The sequence below is a fragment of the Acinonyx jubatus genome, chromosome B1 (genome assembly GCF_027475565.1).
Source record: "Acinonyx jubatus isolate Ajub_Pintada_27869175 chromosome B1, VMU_Ajub_asm_v1.0, whole genome shotgun sequence".
NCBI lineage: Eukaryota > Metazoa > Chordata > Mammalia > Carnivora > Felidae > Acinonyx > Acinonyx jubatus.
Genome location: NC_069382.1, coordinates 106,277,508 through 106,301,798, shown reverse-complemented (window position 1 = coordinate 106,301,798; position 24,291 = coordinate 106,277,508). Strand labels below are relative to the sequence as shown.

Sequence of the window (24,291 nt, the reverse complement as noted above, 5' to 3'; positions counted from 1 at the left end):
GAAAGGAAAGGAAAAATAACTTACAGACAGGGAGGCAAACCATAAGAGATGCTTAAATACAGAGAACAAACTGAGGGTTGATGGGGTGGGGAGTTGGGGGCCTGGAAAAAATGGGTGATGGGCATTGAGGAGGGCACTTGTTGGGATGAGTACTGGGTGTTGTATGTAAGTGATAAATCATGGAAATCTACTCCTGAAGCCAAGACTACATTATATGTGAGATCACCTGACAGTAAATTATTAAAAAAAAGAAGAAGATTCTGATTTTAATGTTTTAGTTCATATTCAAATATTTTTTAAGTTAATGAACAAATAAGTATGACTTCTATCATACAGGATTCTTTATATTTCCTATTTCTTTTTTTAAAAATTTTTAATGTTTATTTATTTTTGAGAGAGTAAGACAGAGTGTGATTGGGGAGGGGCAGAGAGAGAAAGACAGAATCTGAAGCAGGCTCCAGTCTCTGACCTGTCAGCACAGAGCCTGATACGGGGCTCAAATCTGTGAGCAGTGAGATCATAACCAGAGGCAAAGTCAGACGCTTAACCTACTGAGCCACCCAGGTGCCCCTATATTTCCTGTTTCTAGTTAGACATGAAGGCGAGCTTCCATAATGACTTCCAATGATTTCTGCCTATTGGTATTCCCTCCCTTGTTGAATCCTCCTCCTTTCGAGTATGTGCTGGCCCTAATGACTATCTTCTAATGAATAGTATATGGTTAAACTGGTGGGATCTCGTTTCTGAGATAAGTTATAAAAGTTCAGGATCCCTCAAAAGCTCATGCAATTGCCAAAAAGTTTCAAATTTGTCTATGCTTGGATGTTTTGCTTCTCTATATTTTATTTAAATTCTTCATGCTTACGTAAGTATCTATTCTGCTGAGTGCACAGACTGCCTTATTCATTACTGAACCTTCAAAATACATTATTTGCTCTCTAGTGAACTTTCATTAAGTCAGTATTTGGTCACAATTTTATTTTTGATTCAATAGTCTTACCTGCTCTAAATTTTCTATCTCTAAAACACCCTATGAGCTATAATTACCAGAGGTTTTTTTTTTAATAACTTGTATTTGTTGTACAACTTAAGGCTGTATACTGCATAATTTAGTAAAGATACAGGCATACAAGCTATTGAAAGGCACTTCTCTCTCAGTTTTATATCATTGTGCCATGAATTCCAATATTACACGCCTTTTATTTTTTAATTAAAACCTCTACATAAGTGATTTAGTATGCATGCCATCATGATACTTAAAGATTTTCCATAGTTACTCTTTGATGAGTTTGAGCTTTTATGAGAACATTTTAAGTGTCAGCATTTTCCTTATCAGAAATATTGTGTCTTGTTATGAAAAAAGATATACACAGTTCATAAATAAGTGTAGCATTTTAAAAGTAGGATTTAAAAACTTAGACCTTTATTTCAGGAATTCTTAACTTATTTACTCATAAATACAACACATAACTATTTAACAAAATGACAAGAAAAAGACATAATTATTGAAAAGTTATCATTGAAGACAAGTGGGGTTTTTTTGTTTGTTTTTGTTTGTTTGTTTGTTTCCTTAAGAATATTTTATAGTCTACAATTATCAGTGAGGTGAAAGATCTCACTCATTTGAAAATGTTAATAAGTCTGTCCACAAAACTTAAAACAACAAAACACTATTTCTTAATTTCCCTTTTCCCCACAAATCTATTTTGGAATAAAAATACATAATCTCAGTTTATGCTATAGGCATTCTTTCCCTCTAGGTTTGAAAAAAAGGTGTGGGTCAAGTTAAGAATAATTTTGGTAGCCTTTTCATCAAATACTTTAATGTTAGCCAATGTTTTCCATCTCTTGATGTAAATCTCTTGAGATTTTGTCTGTTGTCATATTTGAAGTGTTGCTTCTATTTAGTGACATGCTCAAGTAACATAATGAAAGCAAAAATGTATGGTTTATTAGAAGAATCAAAAAATATTTTTCCCAAATCAATGCCATACAAGTATATAGTATCTTATAATTAATGTATCTTAGTTTACTACACTTATCATTCAACTAATGCCCTGTACACACATACACACATTCACAGGGCGTATATGTTCATGTAATAAGCATGTTATATATATACACATACATATGTATATATATATGCACACAATAAACACATTCATACATTGCATATAAAAATGCTAATGGATTAAGTATATACATACTCATAGCCCCTTATACATATGCATGTACATTCACACCACATACATAACTTAATGGATTTATAAATAATAATGTTTGAAAATTATCAAAACTGGGAAATGATTTTAGTAAAGTCACAGACTATGAATTAAAATTGTAAGATTAATATGCAGAAAAATATTGAGTTTCTTTACAATAATAAAGAAGTAGCAGAAAGAGAAATTAAGAAAATAATCCCATTTACACTTGCACTAAAAATAATATAATACCTACTAATAAACCTAACCAAGGAAGTGTAATGTAACACTTGTACTACAAAAACTATAAAGCACTGATAAAATAAATTGAAGATGACACATACAAATGGAAAGATAATCTATGCTCATGGATTGGAAGAACCCATATTATTAACATATCCATACTACCCAAAGCAATCAATAGATTTAATGCAATCCTTATCAAAATACCTACAACATTTTTGATAGAACTAGAACAAACAATCCTAAATTCATATGGAACCATTAAAGATCACAACTAGCCAAAGCATTCCTGAGAAAGAAGAACAAAGCTGGAGGTATCACAATCCTACAGATCTAAGATATACTACAAAGCTATGGCTATCACAATCCCACAGATTTAAGATATACTACAACACAATGGCAATCAAAACAGTATGAAACTGGCACAAAAATAGACACATAGATCAACAGAACAGAATAGAGAGCCCAGAAATAAACCCGCAGTTATATGGTCAATTAATCTACAGAAAAGGAGGCAAGAATATGCAATGGGAAAAAGACCGTCTCTTCAACAAATGGCATTGGGAAAACTGGACAGTTACCTGCAAAAAAAAATTGAGACTGTACTATTTTCATACACCATACACAAAAATAAATTCAAAATGGATTAAGGACTTAAATGTAAGACCTGACACCATAAGACTCCTAGAAGAAAACATAGGCAGTAATTTCTTTGACATCAGCCACGGAAACATTTCTCTAGATATATCTCCTCAGGCAAAGGAGACAAAAACAAAATTAAAGCTTTGAGACCACACCAAAATAAAAACAAAACAAAACAAAACTTCTGCACAGCAACGGAAATCATCAACAAAATGGCAAGGCAACCTACTGAATGGGAGAAGATATTTGCAAATGACATATCCAATACAGGATTAATATCCAAAATATGTAAAGAATTTATACAACTCAAAACCAAAAAAAACAATCTGATTAAACAATAAGCAGAGTACCTGAATAGGCAGTTTTCCAAAGAATACATAAGTGGCCAACAGACACATGAAAATATGTTCAACATCACTAATTATCAGAGAAATATAAATCAAAACCACGACAAGATATCACTTCACAACTGTAGGAATGGCTAGAATCAGAAATACAAGTAGTAACAAGCATTGGTGAGGATGTGGAGGAAAAAAAAAACAACCTTGTTCACCATTAATGGGAATATAAATTAGTGCAGCCACTGTGGAAAACAGTATGGAGTTTTCTCAAAAAAATAAAAAGAAATATCAAATAATTCAGCAATTCCACTCCTGGATATTTACCCAAGGAACATGAGGACACTAATTCAAAAAAATATATATATATAAGTACCCTTATATTTATTGCAGTTTTATTTACAATAGCCAAGATATGGAAGCAACCCAAGTGTCCATCCATAGATTAATGGATTATATACACATTGGAATATTACTCAGCCATATAAAAGAATGAGATCTTGCCATCTGCAACAAAAGGGATGGACTAGAGTGTAAAATGCTAAGTGAAATAAGTCAGACAGAGAAGAAAAATATCATATTATTTCACTCATGTAGAATTTAAGAAACAAAACAAATGAACAAACTAAAAAACAAAAAGACAAAAAAAGAGAGTCTTAAATACAGAGAACAAACTGGTGGTCGCCAGAGGGGAGGTGAGTGATGGGATGGATGAAATAGATATAGGGAATTAAGAGTACACTTATTGTGATGAGCACTGAATAATGTATAGAGTTGTTGAATCATTATATTGTGCACCTGAGACTAACATAAAACTATATGTTAATTATACTTCAATTAAGAAATGTTATTGACCAAAAAAAAAAAATCAAGTTTACAGTAATAAAAGCTCTTCTAAAATGATGAAACAGTAAAGAAACAGTGGTGGCAATGTATTTCTCTCTTGAGTTTTAGACATATTACATCAGGAGATGAACCCTATCCATAGAGAATTTGAACAAACACTACAAATAAAACCATTCAGATTGTTTAACTACTTTTGAAACATCACCATAAAACTATTAATATGTCTTTGAATCATTTTTGTAAATGTTGTGAGAACAACTGTGTTTTTGACTGATAACTCCTTTGCCAGCCAAGGTCGTACCGAGGAATGTCAGGTTGGGATAAAAAAGAGAGATTTACACACTTCTGGTTTTTTTCAGCTTAAATTTGTCATTCAGTTTGAAAATCTCTTTCCATAATTGCTTCAATTGCAGCTAGGTAAGTGTTTCAAGATTTTCATTCCAAATTGTGGACCGACATTGTCAATGATCACAGAATTTTAGAAATGGGATTGATCAGTGGATTATCTGGTCCAGTGCTTTTGGCTGGCAGATGAGCTGATGTAAATTAATTATCTAAAAACTTTGTGGTTTAGAGAATGAAAAAGGGAATCATTATTATTCCAGGGGAGGAAACTGAGGCATGAAGACATTAAATGAGATGCCAACTGTATTAGAACTTGTTACTTGTAGTCAGGACTAAAATATAGTCTGCGAGTATCTCATGTAGAGCTTTCCTATCCCATCTTAATACTGTTGATGATTTTGAAGTGTCATCTAGATGTGGAAAGATAATAATTTAATAGGAAAGAGATAAAGGTGGATTTTGAATGTCACTGCTTGAAGAGTCCTGAGAAGTTTTATTGAGGTGAACTCCAGAAGGAAAAGAATGATGTCATTGCAGGATGTGTGTTTAACAGACTTTATTTTAGTTGTAATATTTTGCCTATGCAACATATAATAAGATTATTTTTTACAAAATGTGTTTATAAGCTTCAGTCTAGCATCTAGCCACACTGACTAAACAAATGTAATTGCTCTGAATGAACTCTAAATAGCTTTCAACATTTCATTACAAAGCAATTACATCGAGTCTTTCCCAGTGCTTTTGGCATGGCTTTTTAAAAAAAGAAATTACACAAACAGGTGAAATCGACCATTATGAAATATAACCCACATGCCTAAAAAAGCAAGCCTTCACAGTGACAGAGAGGTAGGGGGGGATTTAAGTCAAATGATAAACAAACAGTTTAATGTTAAGGTAACTGCACAGAGAGAATTCAGCATGCTTACTCAAGGTAAGTTTATTTTTTGAAAAGGGAATATTTACTTAAATTTACAATGCTATGAAGTACTACAAAATTTATTAGACATTCCTTAAAAGTTAAGTGACAATCAACCTCTTGTAAATCCATATTAAAAAAAAATATTTGGCTTTTGTAAAGCAAAACATAACTGCATATTTGTCTGGATTTTGGAAGATCATAATTGTTTAATTAACCCCTATTGAGTGTTACTGTGTTGCAGGAACTGCTCTAAGCATTATATATATATATATATATATATATATATATATATATATATATATATATATGTATATATATGCATATCCTCAAATATGTATCAAAATAATCCTATGAGGTAGTTGTTACTATTATCCTTGTTTTTACAGATGGGGAGACTGAGAGATGGGAAACAGAGAGTTTGAATAATTTTTGTTCAAGATCAAGCAGCCACTGATGGAAGGTCAAGGTTAAAACATAGGCACTCTGGTGCCTGAATCCATGATCTTAATTGTTTTTTGTGCTACCCACTCTTAGTAAGAATACTATGTGTAGATTTGACATAGGTCTGGGGATTTTGTGATGAAAAGAACGGTGAGCTGTTAACATAATAACATAACTAGGCATAACTTCAAAAAATATCATAGTACACATCTGGCCTTAGGTCTATGCCTCTTAAAAATTTTTTTTAATGTTTATTTTTGATAGAGAGAGAAAGAGAGAGACAGAGCATGAGTGGGGGAAGAGCAGAGAGAGAGGGAGACACAGAATCTGAAGCAGGCTCTAGGCTCTGAGCTGTCAGCACAGAGCCAGATGTGAGGCTTGAATCCATAAGCCATGAGATCATGACCTGAGCTGAAGTTGGACACTTAACCGACTGATTAGGTCTATGCCTGTTAATATGGCTTTTAAAAAATGAAACATCAACGATCACATAGTACATATGAACTATTTATTTTATTTATTTTTTTAAGTTTATTTTTTATTTATATTGAGAGAGAGATAGAGAGCAAGAGCGGGAGGGGCAGAGAGGGGAAGAAACAGAATCACAAGCAGGCTCTGTGCTGTCAGTGCAGAGCCTGATGCAGGGCTTGAACTCAGGAACTGTGAGTTCATGTCCTGAGCCAAAGTCAAGAGTTGGACACTTAACTGACTGAGCTGCCCAGGGGCCCTGAACTCTTTATTTTAATTGAAAACTGTTCATTTAAAGATAGGTTTTATCTGGGGCCTAGAATCTTGGGTGATTCACATACCCCTTGTGATGGTCTATTCCTTCTGTGTGAAGATTGAGAACGTGCACCTGAGTATTTTTCTGGGAAAAATATTTCTTTCATTAGATTGTTAAAGGGATGCATAGTTTATCTAATATTTAGAACAGGGTGGGAAAACTTTTTCAGCAAAGGCAAATATTTTAGGCTTTGTGGGCCATATATTGTCTCTTCTGCAACTGCACAACTCTGTTGCTATAGAGAAAAAGCAGCCGCAGACAATACATAAAAGTAGGAGTATGCAGTGTGCCAGTAACATTTTTATACGTACTTCGAAATCTGAATTTTATGCAATTTCTATGTCACAAAATATTATTGTGCCTTTGATTGTCAATCATTTAAAAACCTAAAAGACAATCAACGAAAAACCCACAGAACAAAAATATCTTAGCTTAGGCACAATAAAAAGTAAGCAGCAGGCCAGGTTTGGCTTATGGGCCATCAGATAATTTGTTAGAAATGCAAATTCTCAGGTGTCTTTGAAAATATACTGAATCAGAAACTTCAGGATTGGGCCCAGCACATGCTGCAGTTTGAACCACTGGTTCTCAATCATTGTTGTAATGTTTCACGTCACCCATCCATCCATCCATCCATCCATCCCTTATAATTAATGCTTTGAGAACGTAATTATAATGCACCAGGAATACAATGGAGAAAGTACTATATTTCTTTCTCATAGATGCAAGAATAATTCTTCCATGAAACAAAAGATAGTAATTTTCTGACAATAACATACTTTTTGAAATACATTTTATATCATATCATGGTCCTATATACATATACATATACATATACATATATATATATATATATATATATATATATATACACATACACACACACACACACACACATTCCTGAAACAAAATAACACAAATCAATTTATACCCTTAATACGTGTGATGCACTCTTTGATATCTTCTGTTCTATTTCTGTTGTATTCAACCCAGTAAATTGATTTTATAATCCACTGATAGATCATAACTCAGTTTGAAAAATATTCCAATAAAATATGCTCACCAGGGCAAATTCCTTGTTGAGAATCATCTGTTCAACTAAAGATGACTCATTATGGAAGAGATGAGGCTGCATATGGCTCCACATGTGAGGAAACCACCAGAACTCATCTACAGACCGAAGCAAAAGGTCATCGCCTTCATCTTCCTCTTCAGTCCCTGTAAAACATAAAGTTAAAAAGGGTTTAAACGCAAATTTCATACTAGCTTGAAGATTATGTTTGTCAGGTTTTTATTCTTCTTCTTATTACTGATATGTAAATCCAATTTTGCATTGTTCTCAATAATAATAAAAAGAAATGACCATAGTCTAAATTATATCAGGGGCAATGTGGCTGGGGGTTGGGATGAGTTGGGGTAAGTGTGGTAGCCCCAAGTTCAGATAGGTGTTTAATTTAGAATTTAGGGGTATTTTATCACTGACACTGTTTAGAATTGCTAGTATATGATGATAATAATAAGTAGACTTCATTTGAGACAATTTATTTATTTATTTACTTATTATTTGAGAGAAAGAGCACAAGTGGGGGGAGGGGGTAGAGGGACAGAGAGAGAGAGAGAGAGAGGGAGAGAGGGAAAGAGAATCTCAAGAAGGCTCCAAGCTTAGCACAGAGCCCAATGTGGGTCTCGATCCCATGATCCAAGGCTTGTGACCTGAGCTGAAACCAAGAGTCAGGCCCTCAACAGGACTGAGCCACCCAGGCACCCTGAGACAACTTATTTTTGTTTTAAAATGATCAGCTGAGGAGGCTGGGTGGCTCAGATGGTGAAGCATGGGACTAGATTTCAGTTCAGGTCATGAACTCACAGTTCTGAGCCCCGCATGGGCTCTGCACTGAGAACACAGAGCCTATTAGAGATTCTCCTTCTTTCGCTGCCCCTCCCCTGCTCTCACTCTCTGTCTCTCTCAAAATAAATAAATAAGCCATAAAAAAATTATCAGCTGATAATTCTCTTCCTTTTTGTATACACAGGGGAAACCTATTCAGAGATCTTTTTTTTATTCTTAAAAATATTCTTGTATATGCATCTAAAATTGAGCTTAAAATTTAACTGATGAAGTTTGTTAATTTTTTTCTGATTACAAAAGCAACATAAGCTTATTGAATAAGTGAAAAGCACAGACTAGTGATATATGATGCCCCAAAACAAAATAAAAACAAAGATCATCACCTAAAACTGGTAGAAACATTTGGTGCTTTTGTTTTAAATCTTTTTCTACTTACTTTAAAAAAAATCAGCTAACATTGTATAATTACTTTTGTATCCTTACATCTTAACATAAATATTATGAACATACATATTTCCTATTTTGATATCAATATTTCATAAAACATGAACAATGAAGTTATTAACACAATAGAAACTTGATTTGAGAACTTAAAACTGATATAAAGTTCTCATCCTTGGGGCACGTTGGTGGCTCTGTCAGTGTCCAACTTTGGCTCAGGTCATGATCTTGTGGGTCATGAGTTCAAGCCCTGAGTCAGGCTCTGTGCTGACAGTTCAGAGCCTGGAACCTGCTTCAGATTCTGTGTCTCCCTCTCTCTCTCTGCTCCTCCCCTGCTCATACTCTGTCTCCCTCTCAAAAATAAATAAACATTAAAAAATTAAAAAAAATCTTCTCATCCTCTATTAGGAAAATCTGTTAACAGTGCTCAAGGCATAGTAAAAACCATTTGTCATGCCACAAGTGGAAAAAAAAAAGAAATAACAACTTACTTCTACAGGAATTCACTTTGTCACAGCTACCCACAAATATTTTCACTGTATGAAATCATATAGTTTTTGTACAGTTTTACAGTATGCAGTCTAATTTTAAAATGTTCTGAATCAATAATGTAAGAATTGATTCTTGTTTGGTCTAGATATTTAACTAAGTGAATTAAAATAACAGATATGGCTTATTGTGTGAGGTGTATTTATTTGGTTTATTTTTCTACAACATGGTATGCTTTACAGACAGCAGCTAAATTTAATATTAAGCAAATAAATATTAAAAAACAAAGGCATTTCTTTTTTTTTATTAAACGTTTTTATTTATTTTTGAGACAGAGAGAGACAGAGCATGAGCAGGGGAGGGTCAGAGAGAGAGGGAGACACAGAATCCGAAACAAGCTCCAGGCTCCGAGCTGTCAGCACAGAGCCCGACGCGGGGGTGAACCCACGGACCGTGAGATCATGACCTGAGCCGAAGTCAGATGCTTAACCGACTGAGCCATCCAGGTGCCCACAAAGGTATTTCTTAAAGGAATTTTCTCCAGACATTGCATTTCTGTGTCCCATAATAAAGATTTCACTGATCATGCAGTAAGTAGCGCCGTGAAATGGTGAAAATATATATTTGGTGTCAGTAAGTACTTCTGTACTCTGCCATTTACTTGACTATGCCCTCTTGTACAAGTTAACTCCTCTGAGTCTCAGTTTCCTGGTTCAAAATGGGGATTTACTATCTATCTCATTGGGTCTTTGTGAAAAGTCAATGAGATCAATTTATTAAAGCACTAATATCGTGAGTTGCAGATAGCAAGCACATTGTAAATATCAGGATATCTCTCTTCTTAAAAGTAATATCTACTAGTTTATACTTGCAGTGTTCTAAATTCATATATTTTTACAAATCCTGAAACCATTGCCTGCCTAGAGTATAAATTTCTAAAAGTCAGAAATTGGATTTCTTTAACTTGCACTATATCATACCACTTCCCAAAGCAGTAAATAGGTGAATAATTTAATTCAGTCCATAATAATATAACGTCAGAGGACGTCAGAGTTTTCGTATGTATGCTGAAGTAGATGTCATTTTTAAATTTTTTTTATTTTTTTATTTTTAATTTTTGTTACATTTATTTATTTTTGAGAAACAGAGTGAGACAAGGAGTGAGCGGGGGAGGGGCAAAGAAGGAGACACAGAATCTGAAGCAGGCTCCAGGCTCTGAGCAAGCGGTCAGCACAGAGCCTGATGCAGGGCCGGAACCCACAAATCCTGAGAACATGACCTGAGCCCAAATCAGACGCTCAACTGACTGAGCCACCCAGGTGCTCCAGTAGATGCCAATTTTCGTGTGTATTTATGTATATGCATTATTTCTGGGATACAGTTCATAATGCATATTTCTTAAAAGTTGTAAGGACCACCAGGATTAGAGTTTGGGCACCGCAGTACTGGAGCAGTTGCTACTAAACAAAGGGTAAAAAATGGAAGTTTTGAATGTGATAAAAGTCTTATGAACAAGGTGAGCAGACAGTATCCTTGATTTTTGTTAACTTTAGCTAAAATTGTTAGTATGAAGGACTTGCCATTCATGGACTCTTGTTAACATAGACAATATCAAACACTGAAATCCAGATGAAGAGAAGTTTATCAATTCCTTATATGGATTTTAAGCAGGAAGTGTTTAGACCAAGTGTTTATTATAGCCATAATTCACCCACTGAGGCACAGATTAGAAAGTTACCTTATGTCATATGCGATGAATGAATCAATAGTTCTCCCACTCTTCTGTTGTGCTTTGAATATAGAATGTTTGAGAATTGCTTCCATTCACTTTAAACTTCACTGATTGTTACTGAAAGTAGCAGGAAGCACAAAATACATACTTGACCAGGAAGGAGGTCAATCCCTCCATTTAAGGAAAATTTGCAGACTATTGATGTAAACAAATACATGACTGATCATAAAATCTTACTAATTTTTATACTAGCGATTGTATCAATTTATAAACATGCTTCACAAAGTTGAGAGTAGTATCTAAAACCTTAGTTTTTCACTTCATAGATTAATTTCCCATTAGCCTTTCTCCTACTTTATACAGTTTTATAATTCAAAGCCTTGTGAGGCAAGCTTACAACACTAGAAATAACTTAATGAAAAATATGATACCAAATCATGATGAGGCCCCACAGCAGAATTTCACGTTTTAAAATCCAACTAAATGAAAATATTAAATTTTTGAATCACCATAAACAAGTATTTATTTATACCTAATTTATGCCTAAATTATATGTGAGGATATAATTTGTAGTTTATACATGACTAGATTTAACACAAGTTACAATTCTTTGTAACACAAGAATTTGTGTTAATATTAAGCCTTTCACTTCTAATCTAATCTAGATTCAAATCAACATCATTATTAAATAAAAATATAGTATTTTTTGTTCTCATTTAACAGTTATTCCCTTTTACTCCTTCCAATTCTCAAAAAATAGGAAGTTTTAAATTCAGAAGTAAAATATTGAAGAATTCACTTTTTGTTATCACTTGTGGAAGATCTTGTAATGAGATAACAGCATGCCTCTAAAAGTCCTTTAAGTCTGCCCATATAATAATAATTTTAGCAAGATCTGGGCTATAGGTTAATTCCCAGAAGGCAACATTAAAATGCAATTTATAAAATTCCAGTGTCTGCATTATTGCTTTTGTACAAATGTCTGCCTTATATTTGTTCATTATGTATGAAATATTGTAATTCCTAAATGGTAAGAAGATGTTGTAATTTTCTTTGTATATTGACTCTGGCATGGTTTCATATAGGTGGGTATAGATAAACTAATTTTAACTATTACACTAAGTAAAAATAACCGTGTGGTGATAAAAATCAATTAAAAGTTACCTAATAGGGCCACCTGGGGAACTTAGTCAGTTAAGCATCCCACTTTGGCTTAGGTCACGTTCTCAGGGTTTGGGTGTTCGAGACTGGCATCAGGTTCTGTGCAGAGCCTGCTTCAGATCTTCTGTCTCCCTCTCTCTCTTTCCCTCCCCCACTCATTCTCTCTCTCTCTCTCTCTCAAAAATAAACATTAAAAACATTACCTATCTATAGTTACCTATTAGCTCTAGAAGTAATCAATTCAACAAAGCTGCGGAATAAAAAATCAGTATACAGAAATCTGTTGTAGTTTCATACATGAATACACTACACACTAACAAAAGAACAGATAGAGAAATTAAGAAAACAATGCAATCACACTTGCACCAAAAATCAGAAAATACCTAGGAATAAACCTAACCAAGGAGGTGTAACATCAGTACTCTAAAGACTGTAAGACATTGATGAAAGAAATAGAAGATGAAGAAATTGCAAACAAATGGATATAATGCTGATGGACTGGAAGAATTAATATTGTTAAAATGTCCATACTACCCAAAGCAATCTACAGATTCAATGCAATCTGTATCAAAATGTCAATGGCATTTTTCACAGAACAAGAACAAATAAAATGTGTATGAAATCACAAAGATCTCAAATAGTCAAAGCAATCAAGAAAGAAGAACAAAACTGGGAATATCACAATCCCAGGTTTCAAACTATACTACAAACCTATTATAATCAAAACAGTATGGTACTAGCACAAAAATATACACAGAGCAATAGAACAGAATAGAGAGCCCAGAAAGAAACCCATACTTACATGGTCAATTAATCTATGATAAAGGAAGCAAAAATATACAGTGAAGAAAAGACAGTTTCTTCAATAAATGGTGTTGGAAAAACCGGACAGCTATATACAAAAGAATGAAACTGGGTCACTTTCTTACAGCATACACAAAACAAACTCAAGAGGGATTGAAGATCTAAATATAATACCTGAAACAATAAAACTCCTAAAATAAAACATAGGCAGTAATCTCTTGGACATCATCTACAGCAATAATTTTCTGTATATATCTCTCCAGTCAAGAAAAACTAAAGCAAAAATAAATTTATTTTTGGGACTACATCACACTACAGAGATTTTGCAGATCAAAGGAAACCAACAATAAAACAAAAAGGCAACCTACTGAATGGGAGAAGATATTTGCAAATCATATATCTGATAAAGAACTCCTGAAAATAACAAAAATTCCACAAATAATCCAATTAAAATGGGCAGAGGTACTGAACAAACATTTTCCCAAAGACCTCAGATGGCCAAAAGACATGTGAAAGGATACATCTCTAATCATCAGGGAAATGCAAACCAAAACCATGATGAGATATCACTTCACACCAGTCAGAATGGCCAGTATCAAAATATAAGAAATAGGAAGTGATGGCAAGGATGTGGAGAAAAGAGAATCCTTGTGCACTGTTGGCAGGAATCTGGTGCAGCCACTATACAACACAGTACAGAGGTTCCTCAAAAAACTAAAACTAGAGCTACAAATCCAGTAATTCCACTTCTGGGTACTTACACAAGGAAAAAGAAACCCACTAATTGAAAAAGATATATGAACACCTTTATTTACTGCAGTAGTATTTATAATAGCCAAGATACAGAAGAAATCGAAGTGTCTATCCATAGATGAATGGATAAAGAAGATGTGGTATATATACACAATGGAATGTTACTCAGTTGTAAAGAAATAATGAAATCTTAGCCATTTGGGACAACATGGATGGATAGCATGCTAAATGAAATAAGTCAGAGAAAGATAAATATCATATGATTCACTTATAGGTAAAATCTAAAAAACAAAACAAACAACATCAACAACAATGACAAAAAGGAGAAACAAATTCATATATAAAGAGAACAAAATAGCCGTTGCCAGAAGGGACAGGAGTGGCAGGTGGGTGAAATAGGGTGAAGGGGATTAAGAGGTATAATCTCTCTGTTATAAAATAGATAAATTACGGGGATAAAAAGTATAGCATGGGGAATATAGTCAATAACACTGTAATAACTTTGGTGACTGTGGAAACCACACTTATCATGGTGAACAAATTGTAATTTATGTAATTTTCAAATCACTATGTTGTACACCTGAATCTAATATATCGTATGTCAGTGATACTTCAATTAAAAATTAAGAAAATTAATTTCAGAAAATGTTTTCAGTACATTGCATTGCCTATAAAACCTTCAAAAAGACACATGTAGAAAATATATCTCTAAGAATGCTACTTGTATCTATAAATAAGGAGAGTTTACTATTTCATTGTATATATATGTTTACAATGCATTGCTTCACTGAATGTAGGGCACATACATAAAAGTTGTTTCTAAGAATGCTACTTCTACATGTGAATAAGAACAGTGTTATTTCAGTTAATGATTGTGTTTGCCACACTGTAGTACTTTAAAACTCTCTTTAAAGGTAAACAAAAATACAAATAAATAAGTAAATAAAATGAATGCATAAATGAGTGCATGGATGCATGTTACCTACGATTTCATAATTAGAAAATAGAGCTATGTGAATTATTCAGTTTAATTCTTTGATAAAATTTAATCTTATATAAAAATACTTTTTAAAGTGATAGTAATAAAAAATAGCACTTAGAACATGTTCTAGATGAGGGAGATATTATTATTATTCTCATTTGGAAATGCAGAAACTGAGGCAAAGAAAGTTTAAATAACCTGTTTATGTTCACAAAGCTAGTAAATGTCAAAGTCTGGATTTGAACAAAAGCAATCTGTTGCTAATACCTACTCTTTGAACCAATACTTTATACAAAAAATCAAAAACTAAAAGCAAACAAAAGTGAATGATTGTAATACCTTTTTTTTTACTTTCATGTTTGAAAGGTAATAGTTTTATATAAAGGATCTATATTTTTGTAAAATGAATTCTCATTAAAAATATTAACACAATTCACAAATATCCATGGAGTAATTGATTGAATCATATTAATTTATTATTAATTATAAAGAGTGACAATTGTCACTAGAAATTATGCCCTATGAAAAATCATACTTATAGTCCTTTATCCCTAGAAGGCATCTTAATGTTGTAATGTCTTTATTCTTTAATCAAGCTTTCATTGTGCAATTCCAATCAAGATTTACATATTTCCAGACTAAAACTCTTTATTTCAAACTCCACACTTTTTTTCCCCTTTTAATCAACAGTATGTCCTTCCTCTTTCTATTTGGCACCTGTGAGTGGCTGACTGTTAGGGAATGCTTAGCGATATGTCCTTTTTGGGTGAGATTGTTTTTAGCACGTGAAGGACAGAGAAACTGAACAGGAAAGAATACATGGAAAATACAAATAAGTGAAGCAGTCTACGAAATGAAGAATCTATCATTATTACACTGGGCATATGTGATTAAATGTCTTCAAAACAATGAGGCTCATCAATCAGCATCCTCATGCATTGGGAAATCAGAACATCCTGGGAGAGAACAGAGACAATCATTGTGACAAGGCCATCTTCTAATAGTTACACATCACAGCAGAGTGCAAGTATAAGGAAAGCACTTCCCTGATTTGCAAACTTTTTCCCATACAGTTAAGCCTCCATATAAGAACGTGACTAGATAAGATGAAGGTATGCCCTCCCTGTAGTGGGCATCACCATGTTATTCCATGCTAGAGGAAACCTTGGTATCTTTGGGTAAATTAATAACTACTTAACGTAGTTAAGATGCACTTTTGAAATACAATATGGGTGCTCTTCAATGATTCAATGGATGCAAATCAATGAAAGTTTCATATTCACGTGAAGGAAAGTAAACTTCTGGGATTTAGGAATGCATGTGTGTATATATACATGCATTCATAAAGTGTAACCTAAATGTATGGTCTCTAAAGTGTACTACTACATAACACAACATAACAGAATAGAATTTCTTCCATTATTTTTGTTAGGTTAGTACCAACTTAAGGAGTCAATAAGGTCTTTTTAAAAGATATAATTAAAATGATTTTTTGTACCTTCCTCCAACAACTATCCCTGTGATATTAACTAGTGTCTTGTTCATTTCCTAGTGGATGTGTACTGTGTACATGTTCAGGATCATAAAGAAGAAATGGGAACTGTTATAACCTGCTATCAACATTAACTCTGTGAATGTCTGCCAGGTTTAATAGGCCTGAATATGAAAAGTAAATAAAAGACCTGAGGCAGTTATCCAGATATATTTCAACCAAAAGAATGGCTTTACTTGTACTATCTAGCTATTTAAGACAAAATAGCATTGTTTGTGTGTGAACTTCAAATAATCCCATAATTTTCCCCCTGTGTGAATAGATATAGCCTTTAGAGTTATCTGCTTTATAACTTCAGAGTCAGAGCTTCTTAGGCCTGAACTCATTTCTTGAGGGGGCTTTTGAAGAAGATTTACAAAACTATGTCTATTTTCAAAATTGTAAGCTGGAATTGCTTTGCCTGTGCAGATATGATGACCCAAATCTCTTTCTGCAAAATGTCCTTTTAAAATATGCAATCATTTGATTTATCAACTGGTCTAAATACTAATTTTCCTTCTATTACTTTAAACAGATTTACATGTTTCAAAGCGGGAGGGAAAAAGCATTAAAGAAAAGCCAATAAGACATTGCTGCTTCAATATTCTAATAAACCATGCTGAGCCTCTTTGGGTAAACATTAAAAAGCTTCTTTGGGTAAATGAGCTGCATTTATGATCATTAAAGACTACCTTTGCACAGGGTATTTTTAATGTCAATAACATGCATGCATAGAGAATACTATGAAATGTTTTCACTAAGATACTATGAAGTAACGACAGTGCAAAATCACAAATGCAGAAATAGGAGCAGATAATATGTATTTGCCCTAATACAGACTCTAACACACCATTTTGTGCTATTTTTGTCATTGTTACAAGATAGTCACTTCTATGCTCTATGAACATAGCATTGTCCATACTAGTGCCAGACATTAGAATGCTGATATTCAGAAAATAAAAGTCAAATTCTGGAGATGACGGTGGGTAGAGAGGTGAGGAATATCAGAACATAGAGTAGTGCATGAACACCAATCACATTTTAAGAATTTGTTAAAAGCTGACACTGAACAGAAGTGCAACTGTGGCTGGATAGAGATGGAAAGAAATACAAGCCTTATTATGATGGTTTTAACGCATGTTGGGCCAAATTATTGTAATATTTTTAGGGAAAAATCCTGCAAGGGAAGGTAAATTAAGCAAGGTGACTCTTAGACTCTATTGATTTTCTTTGAGGCTACAAAATTCCTCTCTTATCACCAGGTGTTTCCCAAAGGAAAATAATATGTACAAAAATGTCTGTCACCTTGACTATCTGACTTTTTAAAAACACTGTCCATTATTATTATTATTATTAGAGTGTTATTGCCATCATCATGATCATCATCACCATTATCATCATCATCATCATCATCATCATCATCATCATCACTATGCTTTCTACTTGGACCACGCTGAGAGACAAGATGCATAGTCACAACTTAAACAATGATCTTGGTTTCTTTTACTGAGTTGAAAAAGTCAGTTCTCTTTCTCTTTTGCCCTTGATTCTAACAGTATTTGCCAAAGTAAACAAGCTCATTGATTTTGGATTTGGCTACTCATATAATGCATCCAAGTTTTTCCCATAATCAGTCCAGATATTCTATTTCTCCTACTTATGAAACATTTAAAATCCTCTCTCCTATTTATATGTAGCTTCCTGAGAACACAAAGCTCCTTCTTACCTGTGTGGTAAAACTTCCCTGAAAATCCAAGGTTGAAGGTAAAATTTGCAACCTGAGTGCGCAGTAAATTTTGAGTCTCTAGTAATGCCTGAAATAAATAAGAAATTAACATGATTTTAGAAAAATAAATATGAAGTTTTGGGATGCCTCTTTTTCAAATGTGTATGCATGAGTGAAACAAAATAGTATGGGCTTTGTTGCTTTTTGGGTTTTTGATGGCTACTGTTATATGCTATTCATATCTCAGGTATTATAATCACTATTATTATTTTTATTGAAGTTCACCAAATTATGAAGCAGTTAAGCCCTAAGCACATTATAAGTTGCTGAGAGGCAATTCTCTAAACACACAGCACTGAAATCATTTTTCATTTCCGTGTGAGTCATTTCTTGATTTCAGATTATTACACTTTTTTTTCCTTGGGAGAAAATTTTCAGAATTTTTGGATATAGACAAGTCTTTAATTTGTTAGTAAAGAATGGAAAGGTAATATTTGTTTGAGTTGCAATTCAGTATTTATTTAACTGTGCTACCTCCCCTATCATTTTATAAGGGATAATCATTACGTTAAAAGCTTGGGTTCTCAACCATATAAACTAAAGAGAAATGTATAATTTATATTGATTGCAAATCTTGAAATATGAACCAGGCAAGGACAGATAGAAAATAAATAGCCAATTCCATAAAGAAAACTTTTCCAACTGTGGAAAAATGTGCCTATCTTCTGTATCTGGAATTATTCTATGTTAATTTCTTATTTGTAGACAGGATAGGAACACACTGATAGTAATCTTAGAGTCAGACTTAGTCCTGTAAATTTTCTGCCAATCCTTAAACTGCTATTATTCTTATGCCAACATATGTAGTATAATTCAGAACTCTCATATCCTTGGGCTTTTTAGTTTGCTTATTGATTCAGAATGCTTTTCCTGTTTTTAAATGGATTTTTAAAGGGGACTTACTTTGTTCTGATGAAAATGAAAAATTCATTTCAAACTAGACATATTAGTAAGACCAATTTTGGTTACTGCTATCAATATGTTAAGGTGAACAGAAATTTAGACAATTCTCTTGAGTATTAGTCACAGTGGATAAGTATCTGCTTAAAAATTTTGTGGAACTATTTACTCCTCCAGAATTAAGAGGACTCTCCTGCAAATTAGCTTAATTAGATAAAATAACTAAAAGGTTGATAACTACATAATCAGTGGTTATCCTAGGTTACAGTTACATTGCGTGTAATCCTGGCCAATCTTATTTAAATATTATGAATTAAGTAGAAAAAGGAAAAAAATAGGCTTATTTAGTTTGACTCAGTTATATGTAATATATTTTTTAAAAGTTAAAGAAAAAAAACCTAAATACTAAAAAGAGGTTGGAGTTAAAAATAAAGTCTTTTGAAATAGTCAAGCATATTGGTAAATCCTGTGGAATACAGTGTTAAATTGAAAATATCATGCATCTCTTTATCTTAGAAAGTTTCTTTTTCTGGGTTTCTTACTTTATTCAATGCACAATCCCTGGGCTTCCATAACTTCAATTAGTTTTTTTAAAACACTCTCCTTTCCCCTGTATTCCTTACCACTCCAATCCCCTTCCAATTCTTACCTCTGGGTTCTCGAAGTCATTATTTTGCATTTAGTTCTCCAGTATCTTAAAATCACTACTTATTTATTGTAGGTGGATACATATATTTAGTGTACATATTGGGTGTAACAAGCATAGTCCCTTTAACCTAGGACTTTAATGCTTAGAGAGGGAGAGAGAATTTAAATAGACAGTCAGAAAAATGTATAATTACAACTCATGATAAGTTCTACAAAGAAATCTAGAGCATGTTATGATAGACCAGTAAGGGATTTTAATTTATACTGATGGAGTGGGCCCACATTTTCAATGCTTTATTAGGGGAAAATAAATCAAATAAATCAAAATCAAACCAATAAACATCAAACAATGTATTTTTCCTTCAATCAACTTGCCACCACTTTAGGAACACCTCCATTGTCTTTTTCTTGGGCTTTTAAAACACTATAGTCTGCTAGCCTTCCCACCCTTCAGTTTTATCTTCCTCTAATCTGCCTTACATTCTGCAATCAAGCTAACATCCCAGAGGCAGTAAATGCACTTCACCCTTGGGGTCAAGGAGGCCATTCAATTAATGGCTCAGCCTTGCTGGTCATTTCAGTTCTCTAATGCTTTCTTTCCCTTATCTGTAAATGGGATAATGTTTAATACCTGTTTCACACTATTATTGGGGATTATGTTGTAGAAAGTATACAGCTAAATGCCTGGCACACAGTAGAAACTCAATAAATGCTGTCAATGAGCACTCAATGTGTCATTCTCTCCCCACCTATTAGGTATTGTTGGCGCCTCCACTTTTCCAATTAAGCTACATGCATTGTTGTTTCCCCCAAATCACCTTGTCCTCTGGATCTATTCCCATTCCTATATTTCTCCGTGCCTTTCCTTACTCTGTTCCTTTTGCTTAGTCTCCAGCTGCTCCAGATCCCATTCCCCAAACCCATGCATTCTTTAAAGTTCTGCCCAAATGCCATTTCTGTATGAAGCCTGCCCTGATGCCTCAAAGCTTTTACTTTTTTTATCTCCCAAAGTTCTTAAATTATTTTTCTTAAGACTTACATTATTTTCTTCTTTACTACATCACTTTATATCCCACTTCTTCTAGTCTATAAGCATCTTCAAGTCAATCAAACCTTACTTATTTCTACATATTCCCTATTGCTAGATATATTTTTGTAAATGTGGAAGGCATTCAATTGAATTAGTTTCCTTTATTTTTATTAGTAACATATTTCTGATGGTAAAATGATAAACATGGTTCATGGACCATACCATTAAATGATATCAGAACAATATGGATAGGATGCTACATTTCACCAGGACATTTATATCATGGATACTTTATAATCTTATATTATAGATTACCTAGTAAGACAAGCTCACAGAAGCGAGGACAGATGGATTTTCTTCCAGTGGTACTAATAACTCTATGAAGAATTTGGCAGACCCTTGTATTGTTGAAAGAAATAGAATTGTCTAGTCATACTCTCCCAACATGTAATTTTGATTAATGTGGGGTAAAAATTACAATTTCTATAAGTAAAACAAAACAAATAGATTAAAAAGGCAGACGCTGAAAGATTCCATGACTGACTATTTCAGTATAAAAAAGTTCTTTAACTTCCAAAATTCAGGGAAAGAAAATTTCCATGGTCTTTCGATGGTAAAGGAAGAGAGATACAAATAATAATGAGTAATAAAATAGTCCAATTTTAAAAATAAAAATCATAAATAAGCTTAAAAGAAAAAAATGTTAAACCACAAAAATTAAAGAAGAAACATAGAAAAAGTAAAGAATAGAAATAGAGGAAGTGTAAAGTGTCAGAAGAAATGTTAGATAAGAAAAGACAAATATAAAATTGTGAATAAATGAAATATAATGAAACTAAAAAAATTTACTTTGGAAAAACTTGTTTATAAAGTGGAAGTAATATGTGTCAATTATAGATAAAAATCAAATTGTAAAGTTTAGGAAACAACATGTAGCTACAGATAAGCTTTTTTTATCTGAATATTTTGTGAGGAAATTTCACTAACTTTTGAACATAAATGTAAAATAAAATATATTTAGTGTTTAGACAATAAACTTGCTACTTTCTTTAATAGTTTATCTCATAAGAAATATAAACAGCTTTGGGGCACCTGGGTGGCTCAGTTGGTTGAGTATCTGACTTCAGCTCAGGTCATGATCTCACAGTTCCTGAGTTGGAGCTGTCAGTACAGAGCCTGTTTTGTATCCTCTATCCCCCTCTCTCTCTGCCCCCCCCCACTCTCTCTCTCTCTCTCTCTCTCAAAAATAAACATTAAAAAAATATATATCTATATATATACAGCTTTAAGATATTCCTTTGCATTATCTGGGAAGAATTTACTAAGGAACTTGACTAGATATTAAAGAGAATAAATATATACAACTTAAGAAAAGGCAACAATTCATTATTTTAATAGATATTACTTACATTTGCATAATGTTATCATAACTAGTTCTCAGTATTTAATAAAGCAAGTCTGACTTGGCCCTACTGCAAAATGTTAAAGAAAACAATGGTTTTCAAACTTTATTGTGCATAAAATTTTCTAAAAGAGACTGCTAATATTGTCAATTCTGGATTCCCACTTGAAAAGTTATTGATTTAGTTTTATGTGATAAGGTCCAGGCTTGTGTATTTCATCAGAGACCCTAGTTGCTTCTAAAAAGGGTCAAGCAATTGTTTCCAGGTTACCCATATGAAATGAGTTGCCAGAATGCTTGTAAAGTAACTTTCCCAGGCCCATGTTCTGGAAATTCTGAATTGGAGTATAAAATGGAACCTAGGAAACTGTAAATTTAATAGTGATTCTTATAGCTTCAAGCTGGAGATTATAACCATCAAGGAAATTTGGGAACTATTAAGTTAGTGCACTATTTATATTTATGCTAATTTCAAAGTATGTTGCTTATGCCTTTTAAAAAAATTTTTTTAAATATTTATTTATTTTTGAGAGAGAGAGAGAGACAGAGAACGAATGGGGGAGGGGCAGAGAGAGACACACACAGAATCCGAAGCAGGCTCCAGATCTGAGCCATAAGCACAGAGCCCGACATGGGGCTCAAATTCACGAACAGTGAGATCAAGACCTGAGTCAAAGTCGGATGCTTAACTGATTGAGCCACCCAGGCGCCCCCCCCTTTTTAAATTTTTAAAAATATTTATTTTTTGGGGGGTATTTTGTTTATGTCTTAACCCACTCTGATATTCAGGCTAACCCTCTCCGTAACTGCACATAAGATATGACTATCTACATATATTGATATAGCCTTATACTTCCAAAATTTCAAATCAAACCCAAAAGGTGATAGTTTTTGTTCCTTTAACTGTCTTGTACAGTTTTTTAATATATCCAATAATTAAATGAAAGTGTCATCTTAGTTATCTTATAAGATCTTGATGTGGGAATCAGAAGAGGTTACCTCTATACTTATGGTCCAGGTAGAAAAAAATGCTTTGTGGAAAGTTCAAGTGGCCTACGCACATAACACTAGGAGAGGGCCCAAATTGAGCATGTTTGCCTTAACACTTGGTCCAACCTTAATAACTTCAGGTCCCACTACAGTAAGTTTGTGGGACCAACCAGGATGAAATGACTCAGGAGTCCATGCACTTTTCTGCAGACTATTTGTCAATGTACAAATGAAGATGAATAGGGCTGACCCAGGGTGAAAGTATGAAGCTTTTGAAGTTTGCCTTTGATAGTCTCTGCCTCTCTTCTTGTTCATCTCCTTTCCCTTAGAAGCGATTTGTATTCTTTCAGAAACCTACTCTCTCTTTTGCTCTCTCATTTTTAAAATCGCTTACTGCTACTCAAAGAGGAAATTGTCTGATATAATTTATACACTGACAGAATTTTATTACACCAATACGCCAAATCTTCCACGGTATTTCACATTGAACAGTTGGGCTGTGATTATGGAATGGAAGAGTTAACTAAGGAAGAATGAATGAATGTTTGTAATTATAAACTGAAGAAATGTGGAGACCATTTGTGGGGAGAAACGTGTGGGGCTTGGGGATCCTTCTGCTGAAATCAGACTCAAATGGAAGAACAACTTGCTGAGTAGAAAAACACTCAGAACAATTTCAGAACAATTTCTCTCTCATCTTCCTAGTTATCACTTAAGTGTTGTCCTCCCATCTCTCATCTCTTGCCTAAGTATCCAGGAAGCCAGGGATCCGAAGCTCAACCTTTGGGCTCTCTTCCTCCTTGTGCCATTATTAATTCATCCATCCATTGAAACAATAATAATTGAATCCCTGCTACGTTTTAGGCACTCTTCTAGTTACTAAAGACACAGGAAAGAATGCTAATAATAATGGAGCTTTTACTATGTGTTAGGCCCTGTGAGAAGCACTCTATTTGGATTATCTCTTTAAATACCCTGTGATCCCATGACTGCCTGGGTGGCTGGGGCAGTTGAGTGGCCAACTTCTGCTCAGG

General features: G+C 33.6%; 1 protein-coding gene across 6 annotated transcripts in view; it reads right to left on the bottom strand.

The window, feature by feature from the left end:
- The window catches only part of LOC106977308 (bifunctional heparan sulfate N-deacetylase/N-sulfotransferase 4), a 382,499-nt gene that overhangs the window by 126,128 nt on the left and 232,080 nt on the right, over positions 1 to 24,291 (bottom strand). For all 6 annotated transcript variants that reach the window (XM_053217011.1, XM_053217016.1, XM_053217014.1 and 3 more), the window contains 2 exons: positions 18,228 to 18,315; positions 7,823 to 7,977 (listed from right to left, as the gene is read on the bottom strand). In XM_053217011.1, the coding sequence (XP_053072986.1) occupies positions 7,823 to 7,977; positions 18,228 to 18,315 (243 nt within the window). The remainder of the gene's footprint in view (positions 1 to 7,822; positions 7,978 to 18,227; positions 18,316 to 24,291) is intronic.